Raw genomic sequence first — 16,998 nt, 5'->3', positions numbered from 1 at the left:
CATCGATCATGGTATTCAAAATGTCTTTTGCACTGTACAAGTTTATGGAAAAAGATTGTATGCTGAAAAGTCTCAAAGCAAACTTTGTATTAAATACAAAAGTTCTTTTATGAAAAAAGCTGATACCCACAAAGTGCTTAGCAGTTAAGAGGCTGACATACAATTAAATAAACTCTTATTAAGTGGGGTTACTAGTGCTGTTATTGTCTTAGGGGGAAAATAACCACCTTTTCTCACCTGTGATACTGTAGGGTTTCAGAATGGCTTTCTGTCTGGGAAAGCAAGACTTGCTGTTGAAAGGCTACAGTATATATTGCGACTACAGGAAGACAATTTGGTTTAAAAAATCACACTGAATACACACCTCAATATACACATCATAAGGTTTGTTCGGATCTAAATAGTGCAGAGTAAAAGGCTATTCTTCAAAAATAAAAATAAAAGGAGCAAGTGTAATGATCTTCATCCAATATGCCAACAGCTCACCTGCTGCAATTTATAAGGAAATAAGCCCTAAATTACTAATTAAAAAAAAGTCAACACAATAGCATTTCTAATATTGCAACAATACCTCTATCTCTGTACAGACAGCGCCAAAGAGAACCTCATTTTGAAATGTTCCCAGTAAACTCAAGTGAGGGTCACTGAGAGAAAAGTCTTCCACCAATGCTTCTCGGGTTCCGGCGTCCTGGGGCCAGTGCTGTGAACAGGGAGGCCTCCTCTCCTCTTCTCCCTCCGTCTGCGGCCCATGGTGTTAGACCCTCCCGGATGGGAACTTGGGAGCACTTGACTGTTGCCTGGACCTTGGCGCTCCTAACATCATTGAGCGGAAACAGCAGGAAAAAATCAGAGCATGGCTATCGTAAAACATCAAGGATGCAATCCAGGGAAGTGTCTGTTGGGCTGAATGTTTTTACAGCATCTCAGCCACCAGTGTTTTTAAACTGTACAAATAGCCAAAGACGTTATCTACATGTTTGTAAACAAATTACATTCTTCTTTTAGGACATAAATAAGTTAAAATAGAGCTATTTAAGCAGAAACAAGGCAACATGCCGGCAAAGAAACTTTATATATCCATGTGTGTATATTTATATATATCTGTGTGTGTGTGTGTATATATATATATATATATATATATATATATATCTGCCTATCTATATGGACGTATACAATAGTGGAGAAGTATACGTTAATATAGATACAAAGAAATGGATATAACCGTGTGAGTGTCTATGAAGTTCTTCGGTTCCATTGGTGCAAATCTATTAGGTGAGTTAAGCTCTGCAGTTTGAAAAAGTTGTTAAATTAAACTATACAACTGAGACCATGCTGCACAAGCATTTCAAAACTCACAGACCCATGGACTGGATAGAGTCTCAAAGAGTCCATTTGCAGTTCACGCCTAAGAAAACAAACAAAAAACCCCTCCCCAATGCCCCCAAACCAAAGGAGGGGAGGACTGGAAGTGGACGGTACATTCATGCAGGGGATGCGCGGCCTGGTGGGTGCGTGGCTGGGTCCTGTCTGGGCGGGAGCCGGGAAGGGCTTGTTCTGGGAAAATTGCTCCCTCCTCTGAGCCCCTGGAGGAGATCCTGCCCCTTGCCTCAAAGTGAAAAAGAGTTCAAACAGCATCGCAGCCAGAAAAAGGGTCTGTTGGGTGGAAACATTGGTTTTCTCGCCAGTGTTTGGTTTCCTGTTGCTCGTTGCTGCTTGGGTGAGTGGGTGCCTGGATGGGTGGGTGCCCGGGAGGTGGGTGGCAGCGGGTCCTCAGCTAAAGCGATGTCTCCAGGCTGTGGATGGGGCTCCCTGGACTTGAAGAGGTAGCTGATTTGCTTGTGTCGGTCGTCAGGTTGATCCCGCTGTCAATGGCGCTGTTGTTCTTGTTGAGAGAGGAGGGCGGGCTCGAGTTCTGCTTGAGGGCGGCATCTTCCTCCAGGTCTGTGTCATCAATGAGGGGGATGTGGGGCTGCGAATCTTCGATCCGGAATTCAGGATGAGCCATGAAATTATGGATGGAGGTTCGAGACTCAGGCTTTTCTAGACCTTCATAGAGAGAGCTACGGAACGCCTTCACCACGCGGATCTGCAAGGAAAGCACAGGGGTGAGGAGCGCTGCCCTGGGGACGGGGTGGGGGGGAGGGGGCGACAGCCAAGCTCTGGGGGGCTCGGAGGAGGGGCGGGTGGGGCAGGAGTGGGGTGGTGAGGGCACAGCAGGTGGCTGGGCTCCACAGTCGCTGGGTGTTTTGAGCACGGGCAGGAGGGGAAAGAATGGAAGAAGAATGGAATATATGCATTCATGAGGTTTTCAAATTGTTTTGACTACAGTATTAGGACAGGAGGAATAGAGCCCATCAAAGAGACGATGGGAAACAGTGGTTAGAGGAAGCATGGTCCACTCGGCGGGCACCCAGACCTAGTGAGAGACTGAGCCTTGTTAACTTCAAAGCAGAGGTTCCACCATGCAGAAGGGGAGTGGGGCCAGGTGGGAATAAAGTAGGAAGGAGAAGAGGCTTAAAAAAAAAATTAATCTAAATAAAAAAACCCACACACAGTTAAGAAACCATACAACATGGAAGAGACAACGTGTCACCAACAGAAAAGGAGCAAAAAGGAGAACAGTTGGAGAGCCAGGATGAGAGAAGACACACAAGGGCCAAACAGAGAATGGGAACATCAAACCAAAGGCAGCGGAAGCAAACCAAAGCCAGCTCAGGGCTTTCTGGGGTGCAGAGCAGAGGCAGCCAGAAAGCACGAAGGAGCCAGGGGACTGATGACATTTGGGGCGTGAGCATGCCACGGTGGGGGTCGGGAACCACACGGCACACACAGACGGACACACGGCTACACTTGGAAGCCTGGACAATGTGAACAGAGGTCGTTTGTACCCAACGTTTCTTTCCTTCATGCATTTGGGAGGTAAACACTCGAGTATAGACTCAAAGCCCTGGCCAGTCAATGGAGTTGGCTTTGGGGTCCCTTATTTCCTGGGTGTTTTCTTTCTTTCTTTATTTGTGGCTTGAAAACACAAAACCAAAAAAATGGGGCCAGAATCAGATGGCCAAACCCAGCCCTGGGTGGGATTCTAGGAGGTATGCCACTGAGCCACAAAATAGAAAGTTCTTTCGCTTTCTATGCCCTGCTTGGAACCTGTGGTTCACTGAAGAATGGAAGGAGATTGGACACTGAGTCTTCCAGGTTAATGGAAGAGCCCTGGACTTGGCATCAGGAAGACCTGAAGCTGAGTCCTGGCTCTGCTCCTCCTGGTGCTCTGACCATAGGCAAGTCACACTACCTCGCCAGGCATCCTCTGTCCTGCCTTGCAGGGTGCAGAGAAATGGGACCCCCACTTTGAAGAGAGGTGTCCCTTCTCCAGGCGGTTGGGAGGGGGAGCCGTGCCTGCCTCTGCAAAGGGCTGATGGGATTGGGACAAAGGCCCCTCGCCCCCCCTCCCAGCCCTCCTCGCCGCGAGCCAGTGGCAGGGAAAGTGAGGCGGTAGCAATGCCCCCAAGGAGCAGAGACTCTGCCAAGGGACTGAGGATGCCCTGCGGGTCCTTCCTGCAGAGGTGGCTGTCCCCCACCATGTGCCTGAGGGAGGAAGAACCCCAGATGAGGCAGGTGTGGGGAGGCCCTTGTGGTCTCAGCTAAATCCAGGGGTGGTTCACTGGTGGGGCACAGATCGGAAAAGCCCTGGCCGTGGAAGTGTATTTTCTGGATGACTGTCTGATAGTTCTAAGTGTCATAGCTCAGGGCTTATTTTACTATTTTGTAGGGGAGTCTTTCTACTAAAGCACATCATATGCTCCTCTGTTGTTTAATTTAATGTGCACAGAGAAGAATTTAAGTGTGTCAATAATCCTTCTTGGTCTTGTGTAAGATCCCACAGTTTTGATTTTTTTTTTAAGTTTTTCTCCTTTGTTGTCAGCCATCATTACTAGTTTTGACTTTTCCTTGTTTTCTCAAAAGCATCTCTGTCCCTTTTCCTTCTTATGTGCTGTGGGCTGGGACTGTAGGGAACTCTGCTTGTTAAAATTGTGCTCTAAGTAAGAGGCATCAGGTACCAAGCAAGAGCCAGCTAGACGCCATGCATCAGTGCTGGCGCTCCACAAGGACCATTTGGCTGCTCTGAGACTTCTTTCTCCTTGGATTCCCTATCTGTGGCTCTGTAGAGATTATTAAATATTCTGGCCTCCAAATAGGTGGGCCATTACACCCTTGAGTAAGTAAAAACAACAACCAAAAAGGTGTTATGGGCCTCAGTTTTTTCATTTGTGAAATGGGAATAATAATTTTCATTGCAGCTGCCCAGCCTAGGGCCCAGTGTGTGCTGAGGCTGAACTGCAGTAAGATAACCAGCCGGAGTGCCTGGTGGAGGGAGGAGGGATGGTGGCAGGGCCCTGTCATGTGACTGATAACGCAGAGGGGACAACACACAATGAAATGTAGGCCCCTCCTCCTCCCCCTGGCATGGAGACAACAGAAAGGATGAACTGCTCTGGACAAGACTGTGGGGACAAGACTTTTCGGGACACCCCGCCACGGCCATCTCAAGAGTCCACTTCGGTTCTCTCCGCGGCTGAAATGGAAAAAAGTATGGGAAGAAAAAAGCTCTTCCATCTCCCCTCCCTGCCTACCCTACAGCCGACTAGGGAGGGCATAGGCTGCATTTGGGCATGGGGGTGAGGGGAAGGAACAAAGGGCCCAGTCTGTGGGACTGCAGACGTTTGGGTCTCCTCAGCACAAAAGGGGCAGGGAGACTCGCGCCCAAAGTCGGAGGGCTCGGAGGAAACACACAGGCCCCCGTCTGGGATGGGTGTGACATACTCGAATGTTTACCCGGCTTCAGGGAAGCCAAGAGTCTGGGATTGATTCACATTCATTTCAGGCTCAAGGTTAAAGACTCACAACCTTTTTAAATTTCACTCTCTCTTGCTGAACTCTGTGTCCAGGGTTCTCTAGCCCTCTAGGGAAAGAACACATGGAATATTCAGACAGCGGCGAGGTCTAGGGCCCCCCCCACCAGAAGCAAGCCATTTTCTCGCCAACCCAAGGTTGCACTAAATTAGTTACCAAAATGCTAGTGAGAGTTCCAGCTTTCTCTGCTTTCCTTCTTCCTGATGTCTCCCCCTAAGAGATGCGGACTCCTTGTCCTACCAGGCCTCAGAACCAGGAGTATGAAGGGCAAGTAGAGAGGAGATGCCCTGTCTAGCAGGGCCCAGTGTCTAGGAAGTGGTGGGTCTGTGGTAGGAGCCTGATGCTCTTGGCCTGGTGGCTCTGAAGGAGCAGGACCTTCACTGGTGAACATGGAGCCTGCCACAAACTTGCTACATACAAAGGTGTTTTTGAGACAAGTTAGAGTTTGAGGGGAGTAAGAAAGATGGTTATGCAGCCGGGCCTTGGGTCACAGACCTGAAGGCTAATTTTGTTCTTGATCCCCAGTCCATGCCAGGTTGCTAGAAATTCAAGCAGAGAAACAGTTTCTTTGTCTTTCTAGACCCCAGACTCCTTTTCACCATATGAGGCCGTGGGCACTGGGTCCAGACTGGATATTCAACCTCTGTGGGTTCCAGGTCTCTGGGCTTGTCTGGGAAGTGGTGTGTGGTTGTGGGAAGAATGAAGGCCTTTGGAGTCAGGCTTCTTGCAACTCACTTGCTGTGTGATCTTGGCCAAGTCCCTCTAATTCTCTGAGCATCAGTGTCTTTCTCAGTTAAATGGGTGTACTGGCAGAGCTGCCTTCCTTTTGTTTTATTTGTGAGGTGTATGTGAAGTGGAGGATGCAGGGAACTCTTTGGAAAATGCTGGGTGAGGCTCAGGTATAAGGCATTAGGGACATGCCAGTAAGTTTCTAGGGGAAGAAACAAACTCGTCTTTGAGTAAGTCAGGGGAAGAAAGTGAGAGAGCGGACCAGAGTTCCCTCCTAAACACTCAGATACCGGCCTGACCTGACCATCACGTCGCAGCATGCACCTGTCTGTCTGGGCCTCATCTCGCAGGGGTGCCGGGGAGGGATATGGGAGGTGGGCGGGGGGTTCCTTCCCCAATGTCAGGAGTCAGAAGTCAGCCCCAAGCACACACACCCTGCCCTAAGCCTTGGTAGTCAACTCTTGAACACCCAGGGGACATGAGTTGGACTCCTTCCAGGGCACACAGACCCTAGGGATTTTTGACTCAGCATGCACATGGCTACCCTCCTCTGCTGGAGAATCCCCAAGAGGGAGAGATCCCCCTGTGCAGAGGGGGCAGGAGGCAGCTCCCTCTCCATCCCACCGGATTGGGGGCCCCTTCTCTTTTTTCCTGGTCACCTGCTTTCCAGCTCCCTGTGGGAAGAAAGCCTTTTGGCTTCTGGGGGGACCGTACTCGGTAACTTAGAGCCTTGGAGACCAGGGGAGATGTCATGGTTATAGAAACTATTCAAGCAGAGGAGGAACTAGGCGATATTTACTTAGAGTTCACATTGTGACTGTGTCGACCAAAATGTGTGTGTGGAAACCACAGAGGTTGTGATCCCTTTTGGAACCAGTATCCTTGGGCAGAAGGGCCCCAGAATGACAGGCCATCGTCCTACAACAGAGAGCAGGGATACTAGATTCTCAAGGAGGCATGAGGCCTGGGGGAGACACAAGATGGTCTGTGGATGAGGGAGTCGTGCCTGACCAGCCTCCATGGGTCCTCTGAGAGAAGGAAGGGTGGGCAGAAGTGGGCATCGCTCTGAAGGACGAGTGTGGAGAGCTGATTGTTCCAGGACTGGCCTTACTAAAGGGTTTTATAATTGACAGAAGAAAAGGTAAGAATGAAATTGCCAAGATTTGAGATGATTGAATTATTTCTGCAAATCCTAGACTGTGAAAGCTAAGATGTGGGGTTCAACCAAGGGAAGACTTTCAAAGGCTGCGTGGGGCGGGCCCAAGAGGGCCAGATGGGCTGCCACACTTCAAGAAGGAGACTGAGGAAGGATGGACAAAGAACAGAGCGTGCACCCAGAAGCCAGACTTTGGGCAGTCAGTCCCAGCCGGAGGTTGCAGGAGTCACTAGGGAGGGTGGCAGGAACTGAAAACAATGGATTCGTTCCTAAGTGGCTCTTCAGGCTTGAACCCTTGGTCAGTGCGCTGATGGCGGCGCTGAGCAAGGCCAGGGCTGAGCAGAGCAGGAGTAGGTCAACTGGGTGAGGTTCTCTGATGCGAAGGGGGAGGAAGCTGGGTCCAAAGTGCCTCCTGCCCTGAGGAAGCCTGGCAGTGACTTCTTAGTGGCAGTGCCTCATAGACTCAGATACCACCTGCTCAACTATGTCTCCTCTTGATCTTGGCTCATCTGGCCTCCCCTCGGCTGTGTTTTTGTACTAATGAATGACCGTGGAAGGGCCTTCCACCCTTTTCTGCATCTTGCCTGTCATCTTGCATACCTGGCAGCACTGCCTACACTGCAAGGTCATGAGACCTGAGCAAATGCCATCAGGGTTGTGGGACACAAGCAAATGCCTTCAGGGTCGTGGGACATGAGCAAATGCTTTCAGTGTCATGGGACATGAGCAAATGCCATCAGGGTTGTGGGACACGAGCAAAGACCATCAGCCAGCCCTTTGCGGCTTGTGCCTCAGATGGCATAGCTCCTGCCCTGGTCTGTGGCAGGGGATGTGTGTTGTGGGTAGGTATTCTGTGTTTGGAAAGGGGTAGAGAGGCACTTTATAAATGATCAAGAGATGAGGCCTAGCATCTGTGCCTCACTGAAGAAGCCTGAGAGCTAAGTGAAGAGATAGGTACGGGGATCTGAGAGGAGTGGGCCTAAGGGCTCCCTTGCAGTTTGGGAGGGGCTGACTGGAGACAAGGTAAGGGAGGCAGGTGGGAAAGAGAGACTTACTCCATCTGGGCCTGAAGCCAGGGAGGGGTTCAGAGAGATCTAGACAAGGCCAGAGATGAGAGACCCTGGTCAGAAGCGGTGGTGTGATGAGATCAGCTTGGCTCCGCAGAAGAAAGTTAAGGAGGGCGTCACAGTCCCAGGCTATTTCTCAGATAAGGAAGGGCAGGAGCTGAGGGTTAGAGCAGATGCCTCAGGGCCTGCTGGCACCCAAACAGGATGCTAGGCTTGCCTCACCATTTTCCACCAGAGGTCAAGCTGAGTGGGTCAGGAGCCTTGTCCCTTCTAGGAAGGGGTTGGACTTTCAGTGTGCCCAGAAAAGTGTGTATAAGACAGCTGATGCCATCCGATGTGCAAGAGGAGAGGGCAGAGGGTTTTGGACTACTGTGGGTGGGGCCTCCAGGCTGTGATCTCCTTGGTGGCCTGGGACTGACTGGGACCTCTCAGCTATACAGACCCCTCCTTGGCTGGACCCCACTGTGACTGACTGTGACCTCTGAGGGCCATGACCCATGGTAACCCATTGCCTAACTCTGATTCTAAAAGACTGACCTCCTGGCCAACTCTGACCCTTGCCCTCATGCACCAGACTTTTCCTGACTGAGTATGACCTTAAACTGATTGGGACACTCTGTGACCCTGTGGTGGGCTGGGACATTTGATCACTGGAACCCCCCTGCTGAATGAATGGTGATCCTTTGACCTGGACCTTTTCACCACTTGTACCCTCATGACCCCCTGGCTGAGCAGCTAAACCCCAGACCCTGACCCCAGCCAACCCTGGCCCACTGAGTGACTGTCACCCCGTGACTGGCTGTGGTCTCCTGACCAACTGGAACCCTCCTTAATGGCTGTGGCCCCTCAGCCCACTGGGCCTGACCATGATGGCTGCTCCCCCCCACCCGTGTCCTTGGCGCCCCGGCCCCTGCCCGCCCAGCAGTGGCTTCGCTGGCGCCCAAGGCAGTAAGGGGTCACACTCACGCCCAGCTGCAGCAGGAGGAAGGCTGGTCGGAGAGGAAAGAGCATTGGACAACGACACGCGACTAGGGCTAGAGAGATTGGCTACGTCCTGGCTCTGGCTGGTGACGGAGGACTGTCTCCGCAGGGCCCCCTGAAAGGAGGCCCCGCTCTTGAAAGTATTGACTACTTCAATCTGCAACGGAGGAGAGAACGAGACAAGTTGCGAGAAGAATGAACACAACAGATACACGACTGACAGGCGCCACGCCACAAGGACAGCCGCAGCCACGGCAACGATGACAATGTCACTTAAATCAAAACAAAAAGTGCCAGGCACACTCCAAGGCTCTGAATGATGTCTGCTCAGCTCTGGGGCCATCCCAGGGAGGACACGGGCTGGACTTTGCCCTGTTCTAGCCGCGCAGGGGCCAGAGGGCTGGGCGGGGGGCTGGCAGGTGATTAAACATGGTGCTTGGAGGCAAGAAGGGTGCCTAGGCCCCTTGGGCCAGGCGCGGAGCCACATGGGGTTGGGGGGCATCTCAGTGCGGGCCATACCATTTATGAGCTAGGTGACTTGGGCAGGTTACCTCTTGCAGTTCCTTGTCCTTCAGAAGGGGCAATGCCACCTACCTGGCAGGGTCATGTAAGTGGTGAAGCACCTGGACCACGCTGGTACTGTCAGAGCCAGGCTGGGTGGGCACTCATGCCCGCTCAAGAAACTACAATCCCTCCTGAAACCTGGAGCCCCTGAAGGGCTCTGTGGCCAGGCTGGTGACAGCAGCAGGGCCGTGTGCACCGAGAGCTGCCCCGACCCTCAAGGGAAGTGGGGGCTGGAGGCCCACCGAGAGGGCTGGGTGCTAGGGCTCCTATTGGGGAGGAGAGCTCAGGCTGCAGCACAACTCTGGGCCTGAAACCTGCCCCCATCCCCTGAGTGCAGCTCTGGAGAGGAGTGTCTCCTGAACCTCAGTCACCCCTAAAACTGGGGGGTGGAGGGCACACCTACCTCTCAGGGGGCTGTGAAGGCCAGTGAGGTGATGTTTGGGACCCGCCCTCTGGGGCGTGAAGCAGCCCAGGAAATCTATTTGTTACATTAAAGTGACAGGCCTGGCAGGGCCAAGGTGGGGGGATCCATAGTACCTCCCAGTGTGTAATGAGGGGCAGCTGTGAACTTTCCAGAAGCAGCTCTCCCAGGTGATTTGGGCAAGAGTCCTACCCTCTCTTAGTTTCACGGTCCCCTCTGTCCCTCATCCCGTGGGGCTGCAAATGCACACTGTGAACTACAACTGCAGCTGGGCGGAGGGGCTTGTGAGAGCCTGTGGCCTGTGTGTGTGGCCGCACAGCTGCTGCATGTCTCTGTCCTGGCGAAGAAACGTGTTTCTGGCTGGACACCCATGCTGCATGTGTGCTCTGCATGTATCCTTGGTGTGCACACGTGAGTCTGTGTGCACAGGGAGACCTCAGCTTTGCACCCCAGAGCCACTTCCACACTGCTGTGGGGGCTGGAGGTCGGTGTCTGGAGCTCCCCAAAGAGGAGGAGGATGTGTGTGCGAGTGCAAAGGTGCCCGGACCTCACAGGTCCTGGAGGATCTGGGGTTGACGCTGGCCCGATGCTGCCCCTGTGGCCTTACACGGACTAGTCTCCAGCCTTGTGCTGCCCCTTCTGGAGGCTGCCCCACAGCCCCGATCCACAGTCACCCCCAGCAACCCCACAGAGATCCTCACTCACCTCAGCCCTGAGGGTCACCCCCTCTATCCCTTAGAGGCACCCCCCCTGCCCAAAACCCATAGTAGGTGTCCCCCTGCCTGACCCCCTGCCCAGCTAAGGAGGACCATTCCTGAGGAGGCCGCTGTTGCTTCAGCAGCCGTGCTAGTATGCATGTGAGGGACATGAGTGTGCAGAAGGCTGGGGGCTGGCACAGAGCCGTTCAGCTCCGCCACCTGCCTGCCCTGGGGACCTCCTGTACCTGGGTCTGGATCCGATTCAGGCCTCGGAACCACAGGATCTGGCCGCGCCGCAGCTCCCTCTCGGCGTGGTCGATCTCCTCCACGTCCTCATTGAGCTCCTCCTCCGGGATCTCCTCCTTCTGCGTGAGCCTGCCCGCCTCTTTGAGGAACTTGAGCCTGCTGGTCGGGATGGTGGCGATGACCTGCAGGGGACCCAGCCATCGGGACGGTGGGCGCTGTGCCTCCTCGGCCGCCTGCCTTCCCTCCAACCGACCACTTTCCTTCTTACCCACTCACCTAGTTACATTCACCTCACTCCTTAACTCAGCCCACTGTTCCTCAACTATTATTTGTTCAGCATTTATTTACTTATTTTAACATTCACTTATTGATTTGCTCTGGTACCTGGGTCTGGGGGACATAGTGGGGTATCTTGGCCTTTAGGACTTGGACAGATAAGACACTGAATATCCAGGCCTCAGGCAAGTCATTTAACCCCCCTGAGCTCTGGTTTTCCCATCTGTAAAGCTGGGGGCATCTCTGAGTTTGAGGATTAGGCAAGATGTGTGTGTCTAAGTTGCCATGCATGCATGGCCCATGGCTGGCCCCTGGGCACTGGGCTCATTCCTTCCGAGGCCACTGGGTCCTGGATGCCCTAGGGGCAGCTAGTCCTGGGACTCTGGGGATGGCTGTCCCCCCAGAAAGGAAAGGCAGTAAGGGAACGGAATATACTTTTGTTCTTAATCTTCCTCCAGAGGGCTTGTTTGCCAGGCTGAGGCCCGAGAGGCAGGCCCTGTGGGGAAGCCAAGGTGGCAGAGGCCAGAGACTCCTTTCATCTCTTACAGGGACAGGCAGGGGCTGGCCTGGACACAGCCTCAGAATTTCCCCAAGAGCTTCAGATCAGCACTCCTCAGGGGGGCAACATTTGCTGGCTTTAGGAATCTGCTCACCCAGATGCCAAGAGCTCTCTGAGGGTGTGGGGCCGAGTGGGATAAAGATGGCCTGGCCCCGAGAGTACTCAGGGAATGGGGGTGCTAAGGCAGATCTAGCCTATCAACTTTTCAAAGAAGCTCCAAAGTTTTAAAAAGTCTCTTTTAGACAGAATTAAAAAAATTTTTTTCTTTATCTTCTAGTTAATTTCTGCCATTGCAACTTCTCACTCTAGCCTGGGAACAGCTTGAAGGCAAGAATAATGTCTCAGGCCATTTGGGGCCCCCACTGCTTGGATGACCAAGTGCCTTTGGCTCCTGGCACTTGTCACAAGCACTGCGTCCCAGTCAGGTGCCTCTGAGCTGCAAGCTGTGAAAACTGTGACGGTGTGCATGTGTGTGAGTGTGCGCATGCCTGGAACTTGGGTAGAGTGGAGAAGGGTACTGGTAGGGGGATGTTCTAGAGTCCTAGCTGAAGGGGCACCTATGGAGTGTCCAGCTCAGTGCCCACCCAAGGTGGGGAGGATCTCAGATGGCCACAGACACAGCACTGAGGCTCTGCAACACAGCAGGGTTTGCCTCTTACATTCCCTCCTTCCCTTGGAGCCCTCTGAAGGAGCCTCTGCTTGGTGTCACACCACTTACTGATCTCTGTCAATCACACCACTTACAAGTTATCCTTTTAAACAACAAGCTGGCTTCCAGCTTTGAGCCTTGGCAGGTCATGGCATCTAGTTAGAGTTTAATTACATTGTTCTTATAGTATTTTTTTGTTAGCTTTTTGTTATGGTAAGTGATCAATATCCCATCATTTAGTAATATAAAATGGCCTTTTGAAATAAATTAGTTTAAAAAACTGATGCAATGTAAAAAAAATATTAAGTAAATAAGAAGATCAGTATTGTGTAGATATAAGGCAAAAATCACAGTGGCAGTGCCCAAACTACCAGCATTTGGGACCTGGGCCAGCCCTACTTACTGCTCAGAGGCTCAAAGATGGGGAGGGTCTCTCCAGGAGTCAGACAGTGAGTCCATGGCAGAGATGGGGCCCACTGGTGGGGCTCCTGGATTTCCCATCTGGTGCTCTTTCCCTTCCTAGCTAAGAGGTAGCTCCCGTAGCTCACCCATGACTTACCTGGCCCCAGACGAGCTCTCCTAACCCAATGAATATGCACCACATCCACTGGTCCAGCTGCAGCGGGGAGCAGCTGAATGGCTTCCCGCCGAACTGCACGATCACTATCTGGAGGTCAAAGCGGAACACAGAGACAGAGACAGAGGGACAGGCCGTCAGGGGTCAGTTCAGGGGTCTGGGCTCTTGGCACAGCGGGGAAGCCCACCCTGGCCCAGGTGAGTGTGGGGGCCTGACTACCTGGATGGCGAAGGTGCCCAGCACAATGGTGCAGAAGATAGGATTCCGGAAGATGCCATCAAAGACATTGCGCTCGCCGTGGATCTTACGGGCATTGATCTCGTTGAAGAGCTGCATCATGACGAAGGTGTTAAAGATGATGGTGTAGTGCTCCGAGGGTGGTGAGTGCAGGGGCGCGTTCCTCCCGCTGTCAATCTGGAACATCTTCTCACCTGCCAAGTGGGAGCTGGACTGAGGGCAGGGCTGGGGAAGATGCCCGGCACATGGGGGTCCACTTCCGTATGCGGGGTGGGTCACCCAGACAGGGAGGCATGCCTGGATGTTGGGGGTGCCTGTGCTGTGAGGTGGTCGTGTGAGTGAAGGGGTAACAAAACCCTTTCTTCTCGGAAGAAAGGCCTTGGGCAGACTTGATTCCACTTTTTCTGCAGAAATCTGATAAGGGTGGAGTGCAAGCTGTGTTATCAGGCAACATTGCTTATAAAAAGTGACCCCTTCTTGGCAAACCCATCCAGATCTGGAGGACTGGGCATGAGCTAGGAACACCGGGCAGGAGTCCCGGCTTTGGGCTCCCACCAAAGTGCTGTTGCTTGTAAATGAGTGTGTCCCTCACCCAGACTTCTGGGAGCTCATGGGACTGTTACAAGAATTATCAATTCCAACATGGAGGTGGAGCTTCTGGGCCAGGCTGGCTCTGGACACACTCATATGTCTCATTCTCTTACACCTGAGTGTCATGGGGTGGGGAGAGTAGCCCAGGCTGCTGTGGGGACACCGCTGCTGGCATGCCTGGAGCCATCCTGCATCCTTGTGCAGAACTGCATGCACTGGTGCCAGGAGGGCTTTCCCTGAGTGTGGGGTGTCCAGATGAATCCGAAATCACAGAGAGTAGGTGCTCAAGTGGGGAAGTCAGCGAGCAGAGTGGGAGCCTGCCCTCCTCTCTCCTCCCTCGCGGGACAGCTTTCTGTTCAAGAGGCTCCTAGCTTTGCATTTGCAGGACTTCCTCTATGGCTTTTCCTGGTAATCTTTACCATCATCCTGCCAACACAGCACCTTCAGAATGTATGACAGAGGACTGCCCTTTGAAGAACAGGGTCCACACCCCACCTGCATCCGTACTCTGGACTTTGAGGGCAAGTGCTCATTGGTCATGGAAAGCTGAGCTTATGGAGGGCCAGCCCCTTCCCCTCTCTGGGCCTCTCCATGCCCTGGGTGCTCTGAGGTGCTTATGGAAGCCAGACCTGCCTTAGCCCCAGCTGCATCTGGTGTTTACTCAGTCTCCTCCTCGGATCAGCTATGTGCCCCGCGTGCAAGTCACCTCACGTCTCTGGGCCTTAGGGCACTCTTTGTAACAGGTGGTGGCACAGGGTCCTGCCTCACAGAGTGGTTGGAAGACCTAAATGAGGGAGTCCAGGTGAAAGCTCTGTGGAAATAGCTAGTGGTTAGGCAAGTGTGTGGCACTCCCCCAAGGAAGTCTCAGTGAGGATACCTCCCATAGGGCAAGGAGAAGGTGCCGAATGGGTCAGAGGAGGCCAGTCACATCCCCCAGGGCCTCAGGCTCCTATGGGGCTGGTGTGAGGGGCATTAATTGGCATTTGGGCACCACTTTGCATGCTGTGTACTCAGCATCTGGAGCTGTCATCAGTGGAAAAAGCCCTGGCTTTGGAGTTGGCCAGACCCGGGAGAGGGCCTGGCTCTGCCCAGGACATGTTGTATGATGTTGAGCAATTAATCTTCCTGGGCCTCTGTTAGTCAGTTGGCAAACAGGAAGCCTGCTGTGGTCCAGAAGGCCGGGTGTGCCCTTGTGTCCCCGGCGGGTGGGGTGGGGGACTCACCAACAAAGAGCAGGGTGAAGATGAGGGTGAGCTGGTAGACGGCGTGGCCCAGGATGTTCTTCATCATGGTCCGAGAGATGAGGGGCTTGTTGCGGCCATACGGCTTCCTCAGAAGCAGGGTCTCGGTGGGTGGCTCGGTGGCCAGTGCCAATGAGGCAAATGTGTCCATGATAAGATTCACCCAGAGCATCTGCACGGCCTTCAGGGGGGAGTCCTGGGGACAGTGGCCGTGGGCAGGGCTGTCATGGGCTGCAAGGTGCCTGGCAAGGGGTTGCCCCTGAGGTCCCAGCAGCTCCCTGATGGAGGCTTGAGGCTGGCTCTGCCCCAGGGGGTGGGGGGTCTGCCCCTGGGTTCCTGAGTGGCACTGAGTAGGTTCACTAGGAGAACAGCCCAGCCCTGCCTTCTCCAAGGAGAAAACCGACTTCCCCAGGCCTCATGTCCACCTGCTCCCTGCTATCTGGTAGATCTGGCCACATCCCTACCATCTTCCCTTCCCCCTTCCAGCCCCCATGGACATACATCTCCTGGCCAGGCCAAGACGTCCCCCACCGCCTCTTGCACAGACCCCGTCTCCTCACCTCCCTCTGCCCTCTCCTTTCCACTCAACTATTAATGGCTCAGGTCTCTCCTATTTCACAAACAATGCCCATGACCTCTGTCTCCTGTTCATGACCATCCAATTTCTCTTTACCTCTTATCATCCTACTTTACCTCAAGCAATTATTGTGTATATCTGTGATTCCAAAAATAATATATTTCCATGGTAGAAAATATGGGCAAGTAAGGAATAGCGGAAGAAGCTAAAACTCATCAACACTCTCACCACTTACAGGTTCTTGCCCTGCACATTCTGGTGTGGATCCTTCTACACCTCTCTCTGGCTGGTATTGGGATCCGCAGTCATACTGTTCTGTGCACAGTCTACATGACTTGAGGGAACTGAATCCATTGTGCTCCTCCTCCCCAGGACTCCCCCTTGTGTCCTTGGCAACAAGACTAGCTTTTCCATGTCCCCAGAATGCCTTTCTCCAAGGTTACCAGTCCCTTTCTTGTCACAGATTGAGAGAGGCATTTTCAAGCCTCATCTCACTGACCTCACCGCTGCGTTTGGCCACTGCCTCCCCCTTGCGCTCCTGGCCCACTCTCCTGGTCCTCCTCCTGCTCTGTGGCTGCTCCTTCTCCATCACCCTCAGGGGTCCTCTTCCCCTGCCTTTAGGGTCTGTGCGCCCCATGGCCCTTTCTTCCATTTCATGCCTGTCCCCGGCTCTAGGTGCTTCTCTCTTCCCTCATCCTCCTCTCCCCAGACACACCTCCCCCTCTGGCTATAGCCTCCTCTTCTGGTGGAACACCTCCTCCAGGAAGCCCACAGGCTCTGTAAGCCCAAAAGCCAGAACTGAGCTGTTCCTCACCCCTCTGTTCTCTCTGAGTGCAGCTCCTGAGGCCCCTCTACCTGCACCCCATACACCCTCTCACCTCTCAGATGTTTATCACAGCCCCTCCTCCTGGCCACCTCTCCTGCCTCTGCCCTGGCTCACCACCTTCCCCATGACCCAGCTTCCTCTCTCGCGCATCAGTCTTCTCCAAGTGCATGTGCCTCAGGGTCAGGGCCCCCCCATCTCCTCCCAAGGCCTTCAGCCTAAGGCCTCAGGCAAGCTGACTGTCCCCCAAGCCACCACCAGAGGGAGCTTCTTGCCCACAGACCAGGAGAGAAGGTGCCGTGGAGTAGAAGTGACCCTCCAGCTACTACCCCATAGCTCTGACTCTCAGGGCTGGGGGACTGGGTGCTGCCATGTGCATCCTCAAGGGCTCAGAATGCAACAGAGGCAAGCAGCGTCTGCAGGCCGCAAAGCTCTTCAGGGCAGTGCTGGCTTTCAGGCCTCTGGGGACTCGTCTATGGGCAGGAGCCTGTCTGCCCACACGGCTGCCAGCATGGGCCAGGCCTCCACCCCTCCCCTCCTCAGCCCAGGCTGGCCAGACCCCAGGAGGAAGCAGGACGCCTTGGGAGCAATGGCAGGTGCCTGGTAGGTCCATCCTCTGAGCCTCAGTTTCTGCCTCTGTAAAATGGGGATCATTACAGCTCCCACCTCATGGGACTGAGTGAGGAAGCAGT

The 16,998-nt window shown here is 53.5% G+C and overlaps 1 protein-coding gene across 18 annotated transcripts in view; it reads right to left on the bottom strand.

The window, feature by feature from the left end:
• Nucleotides 1-1,152: 1,152 nt before the first annotated feature.
• Nucleotides 1,153-16,998, bottom strand: part of ATP2B2 (ATPase plasma membrane Ca2+ transporting 2) — a 353,731-nt gene continuing 337,885 nt past the window's right edge. For 13 of the 18 annotated variants that reach the window (XM_057506641.1, XM_036923437.2, XM_057506647.1 and 10 more), the window contains 5 exons: nucleotides 14,889-15,102; nucleotides 13,057-13,268; nucleotides 12,820-12,927; nucleotides 10,776-10,958; nucleotides 1,153-2,086 (listed from right to left, as the gene is read on the bottom strand). In XM_057506641.1, coding sequence (XP_057362624.1) covers nucleotides 1,775-2,086; nucleotides 10,776-10,958; nucleotides 12,820-12,927; nucleotides 13,057-13,268; nucleotides 14,889-15,102 — 1,029 coding nt within the window. In that variant the 3' untranslated portion in view covers nucleotides 1,153-1,774. Of the gene's footprint in view, nucleotides 2,087-4,908; nucleotides 4,964-8,832; nucleotides 9,005-10,775; nucleotides 10,959-12,819; nucleotides 12,928-13,056; nucleotides 13,269-14,888; nucleotides 15,103-16,998 lie in introns of all 18 variants that reach the window. The other 5 variants (XM_057506651.1, XM_057506661.1, XM_036923450.2 and 2 more) reach the window with 3 other exon arrangements.

The sequence above is a fragment of the Manis pentadactyla genome, chromosome 1 (genome assembly GCF_030020395.1).
Source record: "Manis pentadactyla isolate mManPen7 chromosome 1, mManPen7.hap1, whole genome shotgun sequence".
Classification (NCBI taxonomy): domain Eukaryota; kingdom Metazoa; phylum Chordata; class Mammalia; order Pholidota; family Manidae; genus Manis; species Manis pentadactyla.
The sequence above is the reverse complement of the archived record's forward strand: the minus strand, read 5'-3'. Positions and strand labels throughout refer to the sequence as shown.